We start from the raw sequence: 23,450 nt of genomic DNA, 5'->3' as shown, positions 1-23,450 counted from the left end.
GAAGAATGTCTTCGGGTTCATGATTTATTCATGTCTATATGACTGGATTCTAAAAGAATCAAAGAAGTCGCAGGGCAAGATGGCGGAAGAGTAAGACGCGGAGATCACCTTCCTTCCCACAGATACATTAGAAATACATCTACACGTGGAACTGCTCCTACAGAACACCCACTGAACACTGGCAGAAGACGTCAGACCTCCCAAAAGGCAAGAAACTCCCCATGTACTGGGGTAGGGCAAAAGAAAAAAGAAATAACAGAGACAAAAGAATAGGGACGGGACCTGCACCAGTGGGAGGGAGCTGTGAAGGAGGAAAGGTTTCCACACACTAGGAAGCCCCTTCGCGGGCAGAGACTGCGGGTGGCAGAGGGGGGAAGCTTCGGAGCCACAGAGGAGAGCGCAGCCACAGGGGTGCGGAGGGCAAAGTGGAGAGATTCCCGCACAGAGGCTCGGCGCCGAGCAGCACTCACCAGCCCGGGAGGCTTGTCTGCTCACCCGCCGGGGCGGGCGGGGCTGGGAGCTTCGGTCGGATCCCAGGGAGAGGACTGGGGTTGGCGGCGTGAACACAGCCTGAAGGGGTTAGCGCACCACAGCTAGCCAGGAGGGAGTCCGGGAAAAAGTCTGCAGCTGCCGAAGAGGCAAGAGACTTTTTCTTGCCTCTTTGTTTCGCGGCGCGCAAGGAGAGGGGATTCAGAGAGCCACCTAAACAAGCTCCAGAGACGGGTGCGAGCCGCGGCTATCAGCGCGGAACCCAGAGACAGGCATGAGACGCTAAGGCTGCTGCTGTCACCACCAAGAAGCCTGTTTGCAAGCACAGGTCACTCTCCACACCACCCCTCCCGGAAGCCTGTGCAGCCCGCCACTGCCAGGCTCCCGTGATCCAGGGACAACTTCCCCGGGAGAACGCACGGCGCGCCTCAGGCTGCTGCAACGTCACGCCAGCCTCTGCCGCCGCAGGCTCGCCCCGCATCCGTACCCATCCCTCCCCCCCCACCCCCCGCCTGAGTGAGCCATAGCCCCCAAAGCAGCTGCTCCTTTAACCCCGTCCTGTCTGAGCGAAGAACAGATGCCCTCAGGCGACCTAAACGCAGAGGCGGGTCCAAATCCAAAGCTGAACTGCGGGAGCTGTACGAACAAAAAAGAGAAAAGGAAATTTCTCCCAGGAGCCTCAGAAGCAGCAGATTAAAGCTCCACAAACAACTTGATGTGCCTGCATCTGTTGAATAATTGAATAGACAACGAATCGTCCCAAATTCAGGAGGTGGACTTTGGGAGCAGGATATATTAATTTTTCCCCTTTTCCTTTTTTTGTGAGTGTATATGTGTATGCTTCTGGGTGAGATATTGTCTGTATAGCTTTGCTTTCACCATTTGTCCTAGGGTTCGGTCCGTACATTTTTTTGTTGTTGTTGTTGTTTTTTTTTTAACTTAAAAAATTTTTTTTCTTAATAAATGTTTTCTTAATAAGTTTTTCCTTATTTTCTATTTTTAAAAATTAAAAAAAAATTTTTCTTAAGTTTTATCATATTTTTTAGTTAAAAAAATTTTTTTTTCTTAATAAAATTTTCTCTTAATTTTTTTCTTATTTTTTATTGTAAAAAATAAATTTACTTTATAAATTAAAAAAATTTTTTTCTTAAAAATTTTTTCTTAATAATTTTTTTCTTATTTTTTATTATAATAGCTTTATTTTATTTTATTTTATTTTATCCTCTTTCTTTCTTTCTATTTTTTCTCCCTTTTATTCTGAGCCATGTGGATGAAAGGCTCTTGGTGCTCCAGCCAGGCTTCAGGGCTGTGCCTCTGAGGTGGGAGAGCCAACGTCAGGATACTGGTCCAAAAGAGACCTCCCAGATCCATGTAATATCAAACGGCGAAAATCTCTCAGAAATCTCCATCTCAACATCAAGACCCAGCTTCACGCAAAGACCAGCAAGCTACAGTGCTGGACACCCTATGCCAAACAACTAGCAAGACAGGAACACAGCCCCATCCATTAGCAGAGAGACTGCCTAAAATCATAATTAGGCCACAGACACCCCAAAACACACCACCAGACGTGGACATGCCCACCGGAAAGGCAAGATCCAGCCTCATCCACCAGAACACAGGCACTAGTCCCCTCAACCAGGAAGCCTACATAACCCACTGAAACAACCTTAGCCACTGGGGACAGATACCAAAAACAACGGGAACTACGAACCTGCAGCCTATGAAAAGGAGACCCCAAACACAGTAAGATAAGCAAAATAAGAAGAAAGAAAAACACACAGCAGATGAAGGAGCAAGGTAAAACACACCAGACCTAACAAATGAAGAGGAAATAGGTAGTCTACCTGAAAAAGAATTCAGAATAATGATAGTAAAGATGATCCAAAATCTTGGAAATAGAATAGACAAAATGCAAGAAACATTTAACAAGGACGTAGAAGTACTAAAGAGGAACCAAGCAATGATGAAAAACACAATAAATGAAATTAAAAATACTCTATACGGGATCAATAGCAGAATAACTGAGGCAGAAGAATGGATAAGTGACTTGGAAGATAAAATAGTGGAAATAACTACCGCAGAGCAGAATAAAGAAAAAAGAATGAAAAGAACTGAGGACAGTCTCAGAGACCTCTGGGACAACATTAAATGCACCAACATTCGAATTATAGGGGTCCCAGAAGAAGAAGAGAAAAAGAAAGGGACTGAGAAAATATTTGAAGAGATTATAGTTGAAAACTTCCCTAATATGGGAAAGGAAATAGTTAATCAAGTCCTGGAAGCACAGAGAGTAGCATACAGGATAAATACAAGAAGAAACACGCCAAGACACATGTTAATCAAACTATCAAAAATTAAATATAAAGAAAACATATGAAAAGCAGCAAGGGAAAAACAACAAATAACACACAAGGGAATCCCCATAAGCTTAACAGCTGATTTTTCAGCAGAAACTCTGCAAGCCAGAAGGGAGTGGCAGGATATACTTAAAGTGTTGAAGGAGAAAAACCTACAACCAAGATTACTCTACCCAGCAAGGATCTCATTCAGATTTGATGGAGAAATTAAAACCTTTACAGACAAGCAAAAGCTGAGAGAGTTCAGCACCACCAAACCAGCTTTACAACAAACGCTAAAGGAACTTCTCTAGGCAAGAAACACAAGAGAAGGAAAACACCTACAATACCAAACCCAAAACATTTAAGAAAATGGGAATAGGAACATACATATCGATAATTACCTTGAATGTAAATGGATTAAATGCTCCCCCCAAAAGACACAGACTGGCTGAATGGATACAAAAACAAGATCCATGTATATGCTGTCTACAAGAGACCCACTTCAGACCTAGAGACACATACAGACTGAAAGTGAGGGGATGGAAAAAGATATTCCATGCAAATGGAAATCAAAAGAAAGCTGGAGTAGCAATTCTCATATCAGACAAAATAGACTTTAAAATAAAGACTATTACAAGAGACAAAGAAGGACACTATATAACGATCAAGGGATTGATCCAAGAGGAAGGTATAACAATTGTAAATATTTATGCACCCAACATAGGAGCACCTCAACACATAAGGCAAATACTAACAGCCATAAAAGGGGAAATCGACAGCAACACAATCATAGTAGGGGACTTTAACACCCCACTTTCACCAATGGACAGATCATCCAAAATGAAAATAAAGAAGGAAACACAAGCTTTAAATGATACATTAAACAAGATGGACTTCATTGATATTTATAGGACATTCCACCCAAAAACAACAGAATACACATTTTTCTCAAGTGGTCATGCAACATTCTCCAGGGTAGATCATATCTTGGGTCACAAATCAAGTCTTGGTAAATTTAAGAAAATTGAAATCGTATCAAGTATCTTTTCCGACCACAATGCTATGAGACTAGATATCAATTACAGGGAAAGATCTGTAAAAAATACAAAAACATGGAGGCTACACAATACACTACTTAATAACGAAGTGATCACTGAAGAAATCAAAGGGGAAATCAAAAAATACCTAGAAACAAATGACAACGGAGACACAACAACCCAAAACCTATGGGATGCAGCAAAAGCAGTTCTAAAAGGGAAGTTTATAGCAATACAAACCTACATCAAGAAATAGGAAACATCTCGAATAAACAACCTAACCTTGCACCTAAAGCAATTAGAGAAAGAAGAACAAAAAAACCCCAAAGCTAGCAGAAGGAAAGAAATCATAAAGATCAGGTCAGAAATAAATGAAAAAGAAATGAAGGAGACAATAGCAAAGATCAATAAAACTAAAAGCTGGTTCTTTGAGAAGATAAACAAAATTGATAAACCATTAGCCAGACTCATCAAGAGAAAAAGGGAGAAGACTCAAATCAATAGAATTAGAAATGAAAAAGGAGAAGTAACCACTGACACTGCAGAAATACAAAGGATCATGAGAGATTACTACAAGCAACTCTATGCCAATAAAATGGACAACCTGGAAGAAATGGACAGATTCTTAGAAATGCACAACCTGCCGAGACTGAACCAGGAAGAAATAGAAAATATGAACAGACCAATCACAAGCACTGAACTTGAAACTGTGATTTAAAATCTTCCAACAAACAAAAGCCCAGGACCAGATGGCTTCACAGGCGAATTCTATCAAACATTTAGAGAAGAGCTAACACCTATCCTTCTCAAACTCTTCCAAAATATTGCAGAGGGAGGAACACTCCCAAACTCATTCTACGAGGCCACCATCACCCTGATACCAAAACCAGACAAAGATGTCACAAAGAAAGAAAACTACAGGCCAATATCACTGATGAACATAGATGCAAAAATCCTCAACAAAATACTAGCAAACAGAATCCAACAGCACATTAAAAGGATCATACACCATGATCAAGTGGGGTTTATTCCAGGAATGCAAGGAATACTCAATATATGCAAATCAATCAACGTGATACATCATATTAACAAAATGAAGCAGAAAAACCATATGATCATCTCAATAGATGCAGAGAAAGCTTTTGACAAAATTCAACACCGATTTACGATAAAAGCCCTGCAGAAAGTAGGCATAGAGGGAACTTTCCTCAACATAATAAAGGCCATATATGACAAACCCACAGCCAACATTTTCCTCAATGGTGAAAAACTGAAACCATTTCCACTAAGATCGGGAACAAGACAAGGTTGCCCACTCTCACCACTATTATTCAACATAGTTTTGGAAGTGTTAGCCACAGTAATCAGAGAAGAAAAAGAAATAAAAGGAATCCAAATCGGAAAAGAAGAAGTAAAGCTATCACTGTTTGCATATGACATGATACTATACATAGAGAATCCTAAAGATGCTACCAGAAAACTACTAGAGCTACTCAATGAATTTGGTAAAGTAGCAGGATACAAAATTACTGCACAGAAATCTCTTGCATTCCTATACAGTAATGATGAAAAATCTGAAAGTGAAATTAAGAAAACACTCCCATTTACCATTGCAACAAAAAGAATAAAATATCTAGGAATAAACCTACCTAAGGAGACAAAAGACCTGTATGCAGAAAATTATAAGACACTGATAAAAGAAATTAAAGGTGATACAAATAGATGGAGAAATATACCATGTTCTTTTTTTTTTTTTTTTAATACCATGTTCTTGGATTGGAAGAATCAACATTGTGAAAATGACTCTACTACCCAAAGCAATCTACAGATTCAATGCAATCCCTATCAAAGTACCACTGGCATTTTTCACAGAACTAGAACAAAAAATTTCACAATTTGTATGGAAACACAAAAGACCCCGAATAGCCAAAGCAATCTTGAGAACTAAAAATGGAGTTGGAGGAATCAGGCTCCCTGACTTCAGACTATATTACAAAGCTACAGTAATCAAGACAGTTTGGTACTGGCACAAAAACAGAAACATAGATCAATGGAACAGGATAGAAAGCCCAGAGATAAACCCATGCACATATGGTCACCTTATCTTTGATAAAGGAGGCAAGCATATACAGTGGAGAAAAGACAGCCTCTCAATAAGTGGTGCTGGGACAAGTGGAGAGCTACATGTAAAAGAATGAAATTACAACACTCCCTGACACCATACACAAAAATAAACTCAAAATGGATTAAAGACCTAAGTGTAAGGCCAGACACTATCAAACTCTTAGAGGAAAGCATAGGCAGAACACTCTATGACATAAATCACAGCAAGATCCTTTTTGACCCAGCTCCTAGAGAAATGGAAATAAAAACACAAATAAACAAATGGGACCTAATGAAACTTAAAAGCTTTTGCACAGCAAAGGAAACCATAAACAAGACCAAAAGACAACCCTCAGAATGGGAGAAAATATTTGCAAATGAAGCCACTGACAGAGGATTAATCTCCAAGATTTACAAGCAGCTCATGCAGCTCAATAACAAAAAAACAAACAATCCAATCCAAAAATGGGCAGAAGACCTAAATAGACATTTTTCCAAAGAAGATATACAGATTGCTCACAGACACATGAAAGAATGCTCAACATCATTAATCATTAGAGAAATGCAAATCAAAACTACAATGAGATATCATCTCACACCGGTCAGAATGGCCATCATCAAAAAATCTAGAAACAATAAATGCTGGAGAGGGTGTGGAGAAAAGGGAACCCTCTTGCACTGTTGGTGGGAATGTAAATTGATACAGCCACTATGGAGAACAGTGTGGACGTTCCTTAAGAAACTAAAAATAGAACTACCATACGACCCAGCAATTCCACTACTGGGCATATACCCTGAGAAAACCATAATTCAAAAAGAGTCATGTACCAAAATGTTCATTGCAGCTGTATTTACAATAGCCAGGACATGGAAGCAACCTAAGTGTCCATCATCGGATGAATGGATAAAGAAAATGTGGCACATATATACAATGGAATATTACTCAGCCATAAAAAGAAATGCAATGGAGGTATTTGTAGTGAGGTGGATGGAGTTAGAGTCTGTCATACAGAATGAAGTAAGTCAGAAAGAGAAAAACAAATACAGTATGCTAACACATATATATGGAATCTAAGGAAAAAAAAAAAAAAGGTCATGAAGAACCTAGTGTCAAGATTGGAATAAAGACACAGACCTACTAGAGAATGGACTTGAGGATATGGGGAGGGGGAGGGGTAAGATGTGACAGGGTGAGAGAGTGTCATGGACATATATACACTACCAAATGTAAAATAGATAGCTAGTGGGAAGCAGCTGCATAGCACAGGGAGATCAGCTCGGTGCTTTGTGACCACGTAGAGGGGTGGGATAGGGAGGGTGGGAGGGAGGGAGACGCAAGAGGGAAGAGATATGGGAACATATGTATATGTATAACTGATTCACTTTGTTATAAAGCAGAAACTAACACACCATTGTAAAGTAATTATACTCCAATAAAGATGTTTAAAAATAAATAAATAAAAAATAAAAGAATCAAAGAGGTTAAACTCTTGCTAATCATAGTGTTTATGAGTTTATATATGAATGATGATTTTCCTTAGAAATATATTGGAAAGCAAGCAAGAACATAATTAGAATTACTCAACAGATGGGGGAGCAAAAGCATACAGAAGCAGCAGGAATTCACTAAGAACTGCATTGAGGAAGGACCAGAAGCCACAAGAGCCAGGAGGGCTCTGCTGAGCAGCCAAGAGTGGAGAGAAAGCTGCACAAACCTGTTCGCTGACAGCTCCTTTCATCACTGCTCCACCACTCTGTATTCTTATCACTGGTTTTTCTGTCTCCCCCACTACTCATTGCTCATTTGATTTTGTGTCCCCAGCAAACAGCACAGTACCTTGATAAATGTTTGTTCAGTAAAGGCACATTCAAAATTATCCTATGGCCACATTTCAAACAGAAGAATGCTAATTTATAAGCATGTGTCAAGTGTTGATTTTGTGGAACAAAAAAGATACTATTTTGAAAGAAGGGGACAGTCTTTTCATAAGGTGACGCTCGTTTCAGGTTGACACTGCACCAGGAGTTATTCAGTCTGGAGATGAGAAGGCTGAAGAGAACCTACTGTTTATGTGGAACATTGAAATAGAAGTTGTCACCCTGGGCTTCCCTGGTGGCGCAGTGGTTGAGAATCTGCCTGCCGATGCAGGGGACGCGGGTTCGAGCCCTGGTCTGGGAAGATCCCACGTGCCGCGGAGCAACTAGGCCCGTGAGCCACAACTACTGAGCCTGCTCCTCTGGAGCTTGTGCTCCGCGCAACAAGAGAGGCCGCGACAGTGAGAGGCCCGCGCACCGCGATGAAGAGTGGCCCCCGCTTGCCACAACTAGAGAAAGCCCTCGCACAGAAACGAAGACCCAACACAGCCAAAAATAAATAAATTAATTTAAAAAACAAAAAGAAGTTGTCACCCTTTTATATCATCACTGAGAGAACAACTGGAATAAACAAGATTAAACCGAAACAGGTAAAATTAAGTTGACAAACTGAGCAGAAAGGGACCAACTTGGCTCTATTGTGAAATCTATAAAAATCACACACTGTTTATTAGACTGGGATGGTTTAGAGCAGTAATTCTCAATCCTGGCTGCACAATGGAATCCCCAAGTTATCTTTTAAAAGGTATCAGACCCTGAGCCCCTCTTCAAATATTCTAATTTAACTGATCTGTGGTGAGCTTGGACATAGGTATATTTCAAAAGCTCCCCAGGTGATTCTTACTGGTCGTTACGGTTGAAAGTTGCCATACTGGGAGAGAAGGGTAAGAATCTACTTGAAAATATGCACATTTTTCTTTCTCTTTTCTTCACCTAAACTTTGAAGAAACACCTGAATTAGTATTCTGGGAAGAATTATCTTAACCTCCTTTAATAGAAGTTGAGAACTTGATGGACAGCTGAGAGTTATTCCTGCTGTAAAATGATAAAGTAAATTCCTGTGTGGAATTTGAAAGTAAATGTCTTGCACTAGAAAAACAAAAATCAAATGAAAACAGCAACTATCTTTTATGAGCTCCATTATTTGCTGTTTCACAAACATTATCTAATCAAATTTACAAACCAATCAAATGAGACAGGCATTATTAAATCCATATTATAGATGAGGGAATTGACGATCAGAGGGATTATGACATTTGCCCAGTGTGACCACAACTACTAAACTGCTGGTCATGTCAAATGTGGTTGATACCAAACCTATGGTCTTTCTGCTGTAGCAAATGCCTCCTAGATAGTTTGCCTTTTCCATAAAACCAAACTTTGAGAACTGAAAATAAAAAAAAATAATGGATTCTAAACTGAGCCAAATGACAACAGAGCATTAGTATGTATCCTAATTATGTTCTAATTAATTTATACATGTTTTATTTTTCCCTATAACTCCATAAAAGCACAAAATAGACTATAGGAAGTTTGCCATAATATAGTAAAAATGTATTCAAGTCCTCAGATCTACATCAAAACAAAGGATGAAATGTGCATTTTCCATGTTGTATCATAATATCTTACCTTCTCTGGCTGTCTCACTCCAACCTACTAATTACAATACACCAACCTTTTAATTACAACAGGTTGGAAGAATTTCAATTATTTAAAGGACCCCTCTCTATCAACTATGCTCATCTCCTTTCAGGCAAAACGAAAAGCAGGAACTATTGTGATTTTATTTTCCCTATATTACAAAAAAGTTAGTAATAAAGAAAAGAAATTCTAATTAAATATTATGATGAGGCTGCAACATTATTGGATACTTTTATCAGACATTAACATGGAAACGACATTTTCAAAAATAGGATTCTCCCAGGCTCCAGAAATACCCCTGTGTTGCAGAGTAGATGCTGACTGTTTGCACAATGAATGAGTGTAAAGTCTACTTCAGTAGACTTGGAGAGGGAATGGAACAGCAGGGATGGGAAAGAAAGGAAGAGTGGGCTTAGAAGGGCATTGAAGATGGAGAATCAGTAAGATGGTGGAGACTGGGAATGAGAAGTACTGGAGTGTGTGGAGTCTCAGCTGACTCCACCAGACTGCAGGCTCCCTGAGGATGGCTAAGAGATATTACAGGTCAAAATATGAAGTGATAGTAATAGAAAATGTTAACAATATCATTTATGAACAAATCATGAAGATAGCTATGAAACAAACATGATAAGGAAAGGGTTTATAGTTGGGTGAAACAAAATCTCTCTTCTGTGGCTTAACCTACATTGATAGTCAGTTAGGAAGAATATTGCTAGGAAGGAATGAGTGGGCTACAAGACAGGGCCTGGAGACCTGAGTCACACATGGATGCAGCTGCCTAATCAAGGGATGGCAGGATGCATCCCACCAAAGTGAGATCACTGAACGCTGCCTGGCCTTAGGGGACTTCAACTAAAACAAAAACAAGGAGCAAAACACCAACCAATTGACCAACAAACAAAAATCAGAAGTGGCTGTAGGTTGGATAAGATCACATTACTTCCTGAGTATTCAAGATTCAAGATGTCAGTTGTCCAGAGGGATACATGTATATGCGTGTATATATGTATACATAGACAGATGGGTGAGAGCAAGACACTGTGTGTGTGTGTGTGTGTGTGTGTAAAAATTTGTAATAAATAAAAGTTAGAATTCCATATATAATGATAATTTTCCTAATCCTTCTTATCTACCCAGAGTCTCACATTTGTAGAAATTATATTCCTCTTTTAATTTTACATGGTAACCATCTTGGATTCTAGCATAGTGTAAAGTACCAAGTAAGAACTCATTATTTGTTACTACAATTAAACTGACTTGAACTAAAGTTGCAGTGTGTACACAAATAAGTAAATGTGAATGATAACATTCACGAATTTAACAATAAACAGTTACATAGGCACTAAATGGTCCAAGATTGTTCTATACCCTTTACATATATTAACTAATTTAATCTACACAACAACCTATGAGGTAGATTCTGTTATCACCTTGATTTTGCTGATGAGAAAACTGAGGCACAGAGAGTTTAGCATCTAGCTCAAAGTCACACAGCTAATAAGTAGATAAAAAGAAATATAAGCTATATTCCTGACTCATTTCTATAGTCTGTCTACCACTGACAGTCTGCCTACCACTTACTGTGTAGAGACAGGATCCTAGCTTATGCTTTCCAAAATAACCTCTTGGATCATTGAACTTTCAAACATGCTAGTTACTAAACTGAGCAAACACTGTTCAATTTTAAAAATCATATTTTTTCAAAATTAAACAATTGTGATGTATCATCAACTGGTAATCATGGCTCACTGTAGACAAGTAACTAATTGATTTCATATAAATACATCTCGTTAAGATTCAGTTGTTGTAGCTCATTAATTATTTTATTTGGTTTCTTCCAGTGAATTCATAGAGAATAGGACTTTTTTGCTCAATGAATTAGGTAGCTCTACTAGGAAGCCTTTGTCAAATCATATTTCCTGGCTTTTCCTAAAGAGTCTTGATTTCATAAATCTCCATCATTTTATCCCATAAATTAGCAATCAAGTTGTCCTAGAAATTCAATGTTTCAGGGTCTAAACTCATCATTCAGACAGAAAAAAACAAAACCCTTAGCCCAACCATGTCTTTTGATTAAATATGAAAATATAATTTCCATGGAACTGTAGACCTCACTAGCCCTTAACATGACTGTGATCCAGAGCAAGGTCACTGCCCAGTTTCTTTCAGCACAGAAGGAAACAACCACAAAAAGATTAACAACACCCAGGGCGAAGTAGGAAAGACAAGATGAGTTTTTCAGGGTGGGAATTAAAATAGCGACCCTTTGGCAGCACAGATTAAAAATGCATTTTTAATGAATGTGTCTGTTTCCAGGCAAATGAAAAAAAAAAGGTAGGCATTCATCATCTTGTTAATAATGACCATAGCTCACTCTTACAAAATGGCATCCAGGGAGGACAGAGACATCCAGAGAACACACAGATGTCATGTGTCATGTTTATTTGTGTCCCTTTTCTGCTGAGCTGGGGCCTGCCTGCCACTGGCTATACCATTCCCTGGTGTATTTTGCTTACAGCTGCGTTATGATAAGTAGATGGGCTGCTTTTCAGTTATAATTCCTACTTATTTATTTACTATTTATGGTTTCCGTTTAGGACTTTTCAGGCTCTGTTGGTTTAGAAGTCTGTTAGAATAGTCCTGTTTGACTATTGTGCTCCTCAAAATAAAAATATTTTCTTTTAAAAATATATTAATGGAAAATAAGCTGTGAACCTGAGCCAATTTTCATTACACTGAAACATCTTTTTAAAATTTTAATTAGCTCACTTGAGTAATTACGATGTGAATTTCTTTTTCTTAGCATTCTTTTTTCTGTGTGCAATGACTAATCAATGACTATATCCCAATATTTATGAGGGCCTGGTAAAAATAAAAACATGCTCAAAGGTCCAAAGATTAGCCATCCAAAATCTGAAAGGTTGGGTAAAGTCTTGAATTTCCTATTTCCATTTGAAAGATAAAATCAGGTAAAATTTAAATCAAATAGGCTTTCAGCCAGTACCTTCCTTTGTAGAAATGGTAAAACTTGATGGCCTGGAGAGAACAGGATATGGATCTTTAAAGTGTACCCAAAGAGAAAAAGCTGGCAGCAAGGACCTGCTTTCTTTCTTCCATTCCTGATCTCTGTACAATTACCCCTATGGTGTGGTGAGAGGGCAGGAAGGAGTGAGCCAGGCTCTTTAAAAATAATCTCTAAAAGCCTAAGACATGTGGTATTTAGACAAGTTCTTCTGGGCCTTTGAATCCTAAGTCCTTTTGCAAACACTGCTCTAGGGCTTGAGGGTCAGGTGAGGGGAGATGGGAAATGGAGCAAACCAGGCACCAAGCACTCTACTCCACACGCTTGCTCTTTCTTTAAAGACTACAGTCCATGCCTGGTATTCAACTAGTGGCAGTCACTTGGCCACCAGTGGACCAGAGGAAGAGGAGAAAGGTTACTGTCTTGTTGAAGTTGCAACCCTCCAAACACCGCTGTCAACCTCCCCCCTTCCTCCTGCTCACCACTCCTTCCAGGGTATGGTACTCAGGGCCAAGAGCAGACAGGAGTATGGAGCGCTGTTCATGAGATGGGTCTCACATTCTGCTTGAATCCGTTTAATTTCCTAAGCAGGTAAAGCCCCTCTATCCTTCATGTCTGCAAATGCAGCTCTCTCCTTGTAAAGAGGCAAAGTGAAATTAGCTCAAAACTCTGAAGAAAACCAACTGGTGTTGAACTGTAAAGGAGCCTGGTGCTGTTAGGGGAATGAGAGGCAGCAAAAAGCCATCGCTGGTGGGAGTAGAATGACTCTACCAGAAGATATCGGTTCACACTAGGGTCTCCTCCTAAAGGACTGCTGGGTGAGTTCAGTAATAGCCAGGTTACTGACAGCAGATTGAAAAATTCCATTTGTTGGCAGTAGGCCAGCTGTTAGAGAGTGACTTGAATTAAGCTAAGTGTTACCTTCATTGGGCATCAGTAACATCCAACTTAATTCACTCTAAAGCCATGCAATTGACAAATACTTTTTCCCTGACCAAACTCTAGCCAGGCTCCTCTGAGTCTACTTCTTGTCTACCAGCCCTCAACCTTGGCCTATAAAAACTGTAGACTCTCAACACAAATGATTTCATCCACCCTGCTCTGCCCCGCCTCCGTCTCTCCTCCCCCATTAAAAGGCTTCAACAAACACTAACATGGTTTCTAACAGCTCAAGGCCACATCTCTAGGATGACCTTAGCCCCCATTAAAGTGCCTGCCTAAAAAAGCTCAAGACTGCCAAAGAACAGGCTGTTCAGCCAACACCTGAAGATAGGCCCCTGTCTCCCAGCCTATGTGGGAGGGTAGGAGCCTAACTTGGAAAAGCACCAGCTAGCAATCCCAGATGGGTTTCACATGGACCAACCCTCTTTCCATTTCTTATAAATTTCTACTTCCCTGACCCTGTTCAGGCCCCTGCCACGCCCTTCCATCTCCCTCATTCTTCCTATAAAGTGCCCGGGCATCTCTGCACAAATCGAAGTTGAGTTCCCTTCACCTGGACCTCTTCCCTAGTGCAACAGTATTACTGATTCAAATCTGTCCTGACCACTTTAACTAGCATCCAGCTTTGTTTCTCTTTCCATTCAACAAATAACACTTACTGAACACCTAGTATGCATCAAGCACCATGCCAGGCACTGTTAGGTAAAACAGACCTAGAGCCTCGCGCATCCATTTCATCACTGCCCTGTGAGCAGCACTGAATACTGACCGTGATGTGCCTTCCGGAACCGGGACCCAGAAAGGCTGTACCGCTCCCTGATGACCCATCTTCTCCCAGAGCCTGAACACCAGGAGGGTTTCGCTGGGCTCACAGAGCAAGAGGTCACAATGGTTTGGTTCAGCTCTTTCCAAAGGTTTGTGAGTATACAAACCGCCTGGGAATTTGGCTGCCAAGAATTCCTCCCATTCCTGTACATGTATGTTCGTCCTGGAGTCTCTTGTTCCCTCCAGTGATTGTGGCCTGGCCATGTGACTTTTTTCAGACTAACAGAATGTAGCAAAGTAAAGTTCTGGGAGCCCAGGAATTAAGAGGTCTTGTAGTTTTCATTTTCACTCTCCTGGGATCCAGCTGCCTTATAAAAAGCTTGGGTTAGATTACTGAATGATGAGTGTCCACATGCAGAGAACGAGACGTGTCCAGCCCTCAGGCAGTCCAGCTTCAGCTACCCTCCCACCTAAACACAACTGCATAAGTAATCCCAGCCAGCACTACTGAAGCAAAAGAACTGTCAACCAAGTCACAGAATCATAGGAAATAATAATGAATACGTTTTGGAGTTGTTTGTTATACCACAATAAAAAATGAAATAGAAACTACTGTTGCGAAAACTTAAAGCATGTGGCATTGTCTCTGGGAGACTGGGTGGTGGTAGGGGCTGGAATCTCATTCTGTTATTCAAGGCTGGAAGAACAGCGAAGAAATTGCTTTTGAGGCCTTGAGAAAGTAATGGTAGAAAGTTTGGCAATGCTACTGCCTGCTGTAAAGTAGGAGATAGAAAATATGACTAGTGGATTTGGAGATCTGGCTAAGGAGATTGTTCAGGCAGATTATCAATCAAAGTTTTGGTGGTATATGATAAGAAGAAACTATTTCATTTTCATGCAGAATTTTGAGAGAAATGCAGAAAATCTAGGACAGTCTCTCAGTTGAGCAAAACATTCTCAAAATGAGAAATGGCCTCAGGGTAAAGATCAAATCAAAGCTGTGGCTGTAGGATTCCATGTTGAGACCTCTGAAGGATTAAAAGCAGGGTGGGGGGGGGGTGCCTCTCAAAAGGGCTCCTGGAAAATTCAAGGGTGAGGTTCCGAAGCATCTTGAGTCACAGTCCAAAGTAGAAAAAGACCCACCTGTGAGTTATTTGTGGTGTGGCCTTTTGCTAATAGAGTGGATTATAACTGGATACATAGAAAGTCTACAGAAGTTTTTAAGGGGTTGTTCCATTTTGGACTAAAAAAGGACAGAGATGGTTTAAAATGAAAAGAGGTCTCTGGGGCCTCAGATTTCTACTGGTAGAAAGCCAACCAAGAAAATCAGTCTGAAGCAAACACAGGCTATTTCTTATGAAAAAGAAAAACACAGAGGGTGGAGCAACGAGTTTCTGAGAACAGCAGATTAGGAAAGCACCCCCAGGAAGCAGAACTAGATCCCAGTCTAGAGACATTCCCTGTTCTCCAAGTTCAGAAAACTGGTGATGTGTGCCAGGCTGGCTTTCAAAACTGCTGTGGGATCAATGACTAATTTGTGCTCTCTACTTCCCCCTTTTGAACAGAAGTATCTATCGTAGTTATCTCATCTCTATTTTGCCATTGTATGTTGGGAGTGTGCACTGGGGGGCATGTATCTTGTCTTTTTAGTTCACAGGTTTCCAAATCAAGAGAAGCCCTCATGAGGAGTCCTAACCAGATCCTGACCTGATGCAGATGAAGAGATCCTAGACTTTGAGCCTTTGCCATAATGGGATACAAGTTTTGGGGGATGAGGAGTGCATTTTGTACGTGGGAGAGAGAGATGGATTGCTGTGGCCAGAGTGCACTGTGGTATATAATTTCCAAAGATGCCTGCCAATAATTCTCCGTATGGATGCTACCCCTCTCATCTTGGATTTGTGACTTGCTTTGACCAATAGAATAGGGTGGAAGCAATTGGGATTCTAGAGCTCAGGTCTTAAGAGGTCTCACAGTTTCTGCTTTTGCCCTTTTAGGATATAACCACAGGTAAAGAATTCAAGCTGCTTTACTGAATGATGATAGATACATACAGAGAGAGAGAAGTCCAGCCAGCCACTAGACATTCCAGCCATCTGAGGTAAGATGCTCATATGTGAGGCGTCATCTTGCACCCTCCAGCCCCAGGTAAGTCACCCGAGCCAACACTATTTAGATCAGAGACAAGTTCTCTGACAAACGCTGCCCAGAATCATGAATAAATAAATAATTGTTATTTTTAAAAACCACTAAGTTTTGGGATGATAAATGCTGCAATAAGTACCTGAAGCACCTGCTTCAGCAGAGGTAGAACAGTGCAGAACATAATTAGTAAAATTATCCAATTCTTCTTTAGTATAGCCTTTATGGGTTTTTTGTTTATTTGTACCTATTTTCTAATATCTTTTGACTTTAAAATAGTATAATTGAAGCAAATCAAAGCACCAATGAGGTAATGATTATAGGCTTAATGCCAACACATTTTGTATACAAACAGACAAAATTAATTTTATCCTTGACCCCCCCATAGGACATTTAAGTATAGGCCAAAGGTCATATACTTGATAGCTCAGTGCTATCATGGTTGTACCAACATAAAGAAAAACATGCTAAAGATTACCAGGATCGGGGTGGTGGTGGTGGTGGTGGTGTGATGAATTGGGCGATTGGGATTGACTTGTATACACTGATGTGTATAAAATTGATGACAAATAAGAACCTGCTGTATAAAAAAATAAATAAAATAAAATTCAAAAATTAAAAAAAAGATTACCAGGATCATTTTCTTATCTCCAGGACATTTCATTCAGAAATCATTTAGATCATTTAGTCAGTTTTCTAAAGGCTGTTCTTATAACTAGTAAATTTCTTTTTCCTCTTCACTCAAACATGACAGAGTCAAGAATATACGGCTATACTGGGAAGTGTGACTCCACTATGAAAAAAGTTGGCTCTGAGCCACAAAGACAAATTAGGACAACAATGAACCAATTAAATGTCTCAGCAAGCAGTTACGGAATTAGAACTGTAAACATGCAGGTTGTGCAAAGCAGAATTCTGGGGTGTACCATCAGTGGACACCACAAGACACCTCTGAAGTTGTCCGATACAGCAGTGCTGCATAGAGAGACTCTTGTTTGCACAGATGAGATGTGATTTTGCCCTTGAAAGCACGGCATTCTAGTAGAAGCTGAGCAACCTATGATTAACAATGACACATACATATAAATGTAATAATGGACATGAACTGTGGGTATAGATAGACTGAAAAAATGAGCTTGAACTTGAGGAGTGGAAGCAAGAATACCGAGTATAAAATGCACATAAGTTAAATCATCACACGCATTAGAGGATGCAGCTTACCTGACATGCTGATGGATGACTGTGGTTGAGATCCCAATGGGAAGATACTATGTCAACAGACTTTTTGGCCATGCTGAGTAAATTCATCCAGCCTTGGAAAAGTGATAAGTGAAATGGTGCATTTTCTGAATAGGTAAGGCCGTCAGGAATATTTTCCACCAGGGCAATTCTTAGAAAAGATTTTGAAAAACAAACAAACAAAATCTAGTCAAATTTGAAGCCATAGATCTTTACACATGCATACAGAGACATCTGAAAAATACTCTTTACTCTTTCTGAATGTATATGTTCCTCATAATTTACATTTTTCAACAAAGGCCTTTAACATTTCCCCTACGCTAATCTACTGTGTTCTGAGAGTTTATGTTCAATTTCTCCTCAGTTAGCACTCATATTTCAGAAAATCATGGTATACGTCCCTAATGTCCAGTGTCAAACTAGCCTTGAGAAAAAGTCCAGAGCTTCCTACACAAGCATCTTCCTCTAGTAATAGCTCCAGTTTCTAGTACAATGTTGGACATATATTAGAACTAGTTTAGAAACTAAAATATTATTAGTTTTATTAGAAAATAAAAATAGTAAATGCTATTACTATTGCTTAAAACCTCTGTTAGTGGGGGCTTCCCTGGTGGCGCAGTGGTTGAGAATCTGCCTGCCAATGCAGGGGACATGGGTTCGAGCCCTGGTCTGGGAAGATCCCACATGCCGTGGAGCAGCTGGGCCCGTGAGCCACAACTACTGAGTCTGCGCGTCTGGAGCCTGTGCTCCACAACAAGAGAGGCCGCGACAGTGAGAGGCCCGCGCACCGCGATGAAGAGTGGCCCCCACTCGCCGCAACTAGAGAAAGCCCTCGCACAGAAACGAAGACCCAACACAGCCAAAAATAAATAAATAAATAAAATTTATTTAAAAAAAACAAAAAAAACAAAACCTCTGTTAGTGCTTCCCAGCCTAAGGCATAAAATGATACTAAGAAGGAAATTTAAAAACTGGCCTGTTGCAGGGTTTTATTAAAGTTGGAGATAGGGAATATATAAAATCATAGTAATAACCAAGCCCTGAATAAACTACAATCAGCCATATCCTAATAAATGTGTCTTCTCTTTTTATACTTCCTTATTTATTGACAACATATACACTGTGGCTTGTGTTGGTGCTGCAGCTGAGGCTGTGTGGTTTTCACTTCTGAGTTAGCCAGGTGACACATAACATTTTAGTTTTTTAAATTTATTTTTATTTTTTTAATTTTATTTATTTATTTATTTTTATTTTATTTTATTATTATTTTTAAAGTTCAATATCTTAGTTCCCTGATGAGGGAACAAACCTGGGCCCTCAGCAGTGAAAGCTCAGAGTCCTAACCACTAGACTACCAGGGAATTCCCTGACTTCTTTTTATAAATTTATTTATTTATTTTTGGATGCATTGGGTCTTTGTTGCTGCGTGTGGGCTTTCTCTAGTTGCGACGAGAGGGGGCTACTCTTCATTGTGGTGTGCAGGCTTCTCATTGTGGTGGCTTCTCTTGTTGCAGAGCACGGACTCTAGGCACGCGGACTTCAGTAGTTGTGGCACGTGGGCTCAGTAATTGTGGCTCACGGGATCCAGAGCACAGGTTCAGTAGTTGTGGCGCATGGGCTTAGTTGCTCCGCGGCATGTGGGATCTTCCTGGACCAGGGCTCGAACCCATGTCCCCTGCATTGGCAGGTGGATTTTTAACCACTGTGCCACCAGGGAAGTCCTGATAACATTTCAATAAAGGAATAAATAGGTTTTTTTCCAGTTTAAGAAATGTAAATTCTCCTGTAACTCTTGACAGGAAACTCCAAACTCTTATGAAGATAGGGTTAGGGTTAGGGTGTAAGCCCTTCTAGAACAGAGATCTTCTTATTCAAAGCTATGCATCCCTAGTGCTGGATGCATAATTAGGGCTCAAGAAATACTTATAGAATGAATTTCAGCTTCTAATACAGAATCCAGAACTTCTCACTAAAACTGTTAACTGTTTATTTTAATGAGACTTGTTCCATTTAGCCAATTTTAGAAACAAAAACAATACTCTTAGTAATATGTTTGTGTATTTGATGAATATCATAGCCAAAATGGGGTTGAGTATATGTCTTAGAGACATGCACAATTTTAGGGTCCAATCATCCAACTACTACCCACAACTGAATTAAATCTTGTTGAGACCTTATGAGCACAGGACAAGCAAGTCATTTACTGTACACAATACAGAAATGACTACGACAAAACTCCCTAGTCCTCTGGAATTTTAATCTAGTGAAAGAGCCAGTCTCATACGTAATGATTTAAATAGGAGGTAGGCTCTAAGAAATGGCAAAACAAGAGTAAGAATTAATTAGATGGATAATGCATCATCTAAAGTACCACTGGAGCATGAGCAGCGAGGAAAAAATAATTAGGTTGGGAGCATCTGGAACTGGAGAAAGTGGGACTTGAAATGAATCTTCAAAGATATAATTTTTATGGGTCAGCTGGAAGAGAAAGATATTCTAGGTGTATTTGGATACTTGAGAGTTGGTAGGCCAAGGGAAGTGTGAGGTAAGAGAGTTATGGCAGGAACTTGCCATGGTGGAGAAGACTGGCAGTGTCTGTAGGGACCACACTGTAGAGGCTGTGAACCAGGAAGAGAAGTTTGGACTTAAGTTTGATGCTTTTGAGAGCAACCAAGTACATTTTAGGGGTCTAACTCTGACAGAACACATGTATACTACTGGAAGGGAGATGACAATCAGTAGAGGGTAGAGGGTCCATTAAAACTGACGAGGAACACGGGAAAGGAGTGAGCATTGAGAGAGATATCAAGGGGAAGAAAAAGAAGAGAAAATGAGCCCAAAGCCTAATATGGTGGGAATGCCTACATTTTTCTGGTTGGTAGAGTGTGAAACAGATGAGAAGATTCAGAAGGGACCAAAAGAGAAGCAGGAAGACAAGAGAGGTCCAGGAGAATGCAGTGTTTGGGAAACCAAGGAGAGAGAGGGTCAAAAAGGTGGAGAGAGGGGATTTTTTTAATCTACTGCAAAACCTTTGAAGGCAACAGACAGAGGTTGAAGTTGGATATTTTAATTCTATCCACATTTAAAGTCCAATTATCTATGTAAATAGAAGGTAGACATAGCATGAAGAAATGATCCCAAATAATCAGCAGTTTTAGCCTCTCCTACAACTAAGGAATACGTTTAAAAATCAAACAAAAAAAGAATCCAAACAAACAAAACAAAAATAGAACTAGTTTCAATTTTACACCTCTAGGGTCAGCTAGGGTCTGCGGCCCCTGTCCAGCAGGAAGAAGTTTCAGAAGAAAATACTTCTGGCCTTTGACCCCTTAAGAATAAGGGTGCAGAGTCTCTTAGCGGGGAATGAGACAGGCTGGGACTTGGGACCATTTGCTGCAGTGCTGCAATGCTTGTATCTGGACACACCTTTCCTTGAGCAACAAAATACAAATAAACTATATGGGACTAAAAATAACTGTGTTCATGTGCAGTTGGGGCAAATTCTGGACAAAAGATACAAAGAGACCAAAAAACCCAACTGCCACTTCTGAAGAGCCTGGAGCAGAGCAAAAACAGGGTGTTGGGAGCAAAAGCAGGGTACTGAGCATGCCCCCTGCACTCAACACCACCAGAGGGGTGGGCAAAACACCTAAGCCACCCCTCTGGCCCAATGCCTGGACACACCCCTACCCTCACCCCATATAAGCAACAAGCTCGCCCCCCCCCCCCCAGCGAGCAAGTGAGTGAGCAAGGGAACCTGTTGCCTGTTCTTGCTCCCTGCTGCTGCAGCAGGGGCCCAATAAAGCCTTGCCTGAAAAAAAAAAAAAAAGCATACCATGGTACGATAACTATTGCTGATATCTCCAAATATTTATCACTACTTTGAAATTATGGTAGTCATCAGATCTTGTTATTTCATGAATAAGTAGAGCAGAATATACATTACTATATCACAAATTTGTTTTTTTATATTTTTGATAACTTTATTTCAACATTACTGGTTTTCTTTGCAATCCTATGTATTTCAATTTATGCATTTAAAACATTATTCAAGGAAGGAGTCCATTGGCTTCATCAGATTGCCAATAGGGTCTGTGGCACAAAGAAGTTAAGAAGTACTCATCAGATGGATAATATATCTATTCCTTTTTTTTCTACTTCACACGCATTCTTATAAGATTTTTTTCCATTATTGACACCTTAGAAGTAGGTAAGATTATCAAGAGAGATTTTCAAGAGAAGAGAACTGGGTTGAAGCCTAATATGGAAAATATCTAATCACTTCTGGTTGGTAGAGAAAGTGGGGCAGGTGAAGAAGACAGAAGAAAGTACTGGAAAGATTGGAAGAGAAGAAGAAGAGTGAAATTCCCTGGAAGCCAAAGAAGACCAAATTTATCATTACTTGGATTTTTACTAAACAGAAAAGTAAATTAGGAATTTATACTAAAAATAGAGACACCACCAAAGGTCTGGAGACCACACCTATGTTTGGTAATGAATTCTGGGGAAACCCTGCTCACCTCCTCACTTTCCTCCTTTCTCATTTTACCTGGAGATCTTGATTGCTCCTTTTGTAACACAACACTTGTTTCCTATGCCCTGCTAAAAAAGGCCTTTAGAAATCAGTCTTGAAATGACTTGACTTATTTCTGTGACCTATCATTTTATTTCCTTTAACAAGCAACAGCTAGCTACACTGCAGGGGCCTGATTTAATTAGTATACATGCAGAGCTCATTTCCATGGATAGCAGCCCTTGTTATACTCTTCTTACTCAAGCAAGGAAAAAAGTAGGCAGAATTCATTAAAATTAACCTTTGGGCAAATTTCTGGAATGCTTGCATGCCTTTTTTCAGTTTTGTTTTTTCTTTTGGATCCAAGATCCAATCAATGTTTACTTGTTGCACTTAGTTGTCATATCTAGGAGAGTTCCCTAGCCTATTCCTGTTTTATTTGTTTACCAAGATGTCAACATTCAGAAGAGCCCAGGTCAGTTGCTTTGCTAAATACTCCTGGATTTGATTTGCTTGGTTGTTGCCTCATAATTAGATTTAGGATAAGTATTTTTGGTAGGAACAGTACATAGGTAATGTGTCCTTCAAAGTGCATCATATGAGGTGTCACATGATAGTGGGTTGTCCCACTACTGGTGATGTTAAGTTTGGTCACTTGGTTAAGGGGGTATGTCAGATTTTTCAATTGAGCAGTACCTTCCTTCCCTCTATAATTAACAAATGATTTGTGCAGACGTATTTTCAGATGGCATGAATATTCCCTAACATTTCACTCACTGATTTGGCTTCTATCCATTTATGATTCTTAACTGAATCTATTTTTATTATACTTATAATTTTCTATCATTTCTTTTATATGTGTTCATTGGTAATATTTTGTAAGGAAAATCTTTTTCTTCTCCCATTATAACTTTTTACATTTTTTAAGATATTATTTTATCAGTATGGATTCTTTTTTTTTATTTCAAAATGTTATCATCTACTTTGTGATGCCCAAATTGTTGCATATATTGCCAGTGGAGGCCCCTGAAAGTTGTCTCCTGTGTCCTTTTGATATGTTTCTTTCAGTTTTTGAATACTTTCTTATTTTTTGTCACCAGATGTTTCAATTACATTAACTTCTAAACCAACTTTCAAAGACAACTGCAGAGAACATGATGGCAAGTTTGAGTTGACAACAGCAGATCCCTGTTTGTATAAATCCAGAAAGTTCAGACTAAAGCCTCGTTAATTCCTGGTCTATAATTATATTAAGTGAAGAACAACTATGCTTTTCTTTATGGAGAGAGGCAGTATAGCAGTAGAAATATTATTATTGTAGCTAGGATCCTTTCTTTGTA

The 23,450-nt window shown here is 39.7% G+C and overlaps 1 protein-coding gene across 3 annotated transcripts in view; it reads right to left on the bottom strand.

The window, feature by feature from the left end:
* PLD5 (phospholipase D family member 5) overlaps window positions 1-23,450 on the bottom strand; it is a 480,564-nt gene that overhangs the window by 189,524 nt on the left and 267,590 nt on the right. For all 3 annotated transcript variants that reach the window (XM_057535040.1, XM_057535044.1, XM_057535048.1), the window contains exon 3: window positions 17,580-17,748. In XM_057535040.1, coding sequence (XP_057391023.1) covers window positions 17,580-17,748 — 169 coding nt within the window. The remainder of the gene's footprint in view (window positions 1-17,579; window positions 17,749-23,450) is intronic.

The sequence above is a fragment of the Balaenoptera acutorostrata genome, chromosome 1 (genome assembly GCF_949987535.1).
Source record: "Balaenoptera acutorostrata chromosome 1, mBalAcu1.1, whole genome shotgun sequence".
NCBI lineage: Eukaryota > Metazoa > Chordata > Mammalia > Artiodactyla > Balaenopteridae > Balaenoptera > Balaenoptera acutorostrata.
The sequence above is the reverse complement of the archived record's forward strand: the minus strand, read 5'-3'. Positions and strand labels throughout refer to the sequence as shown.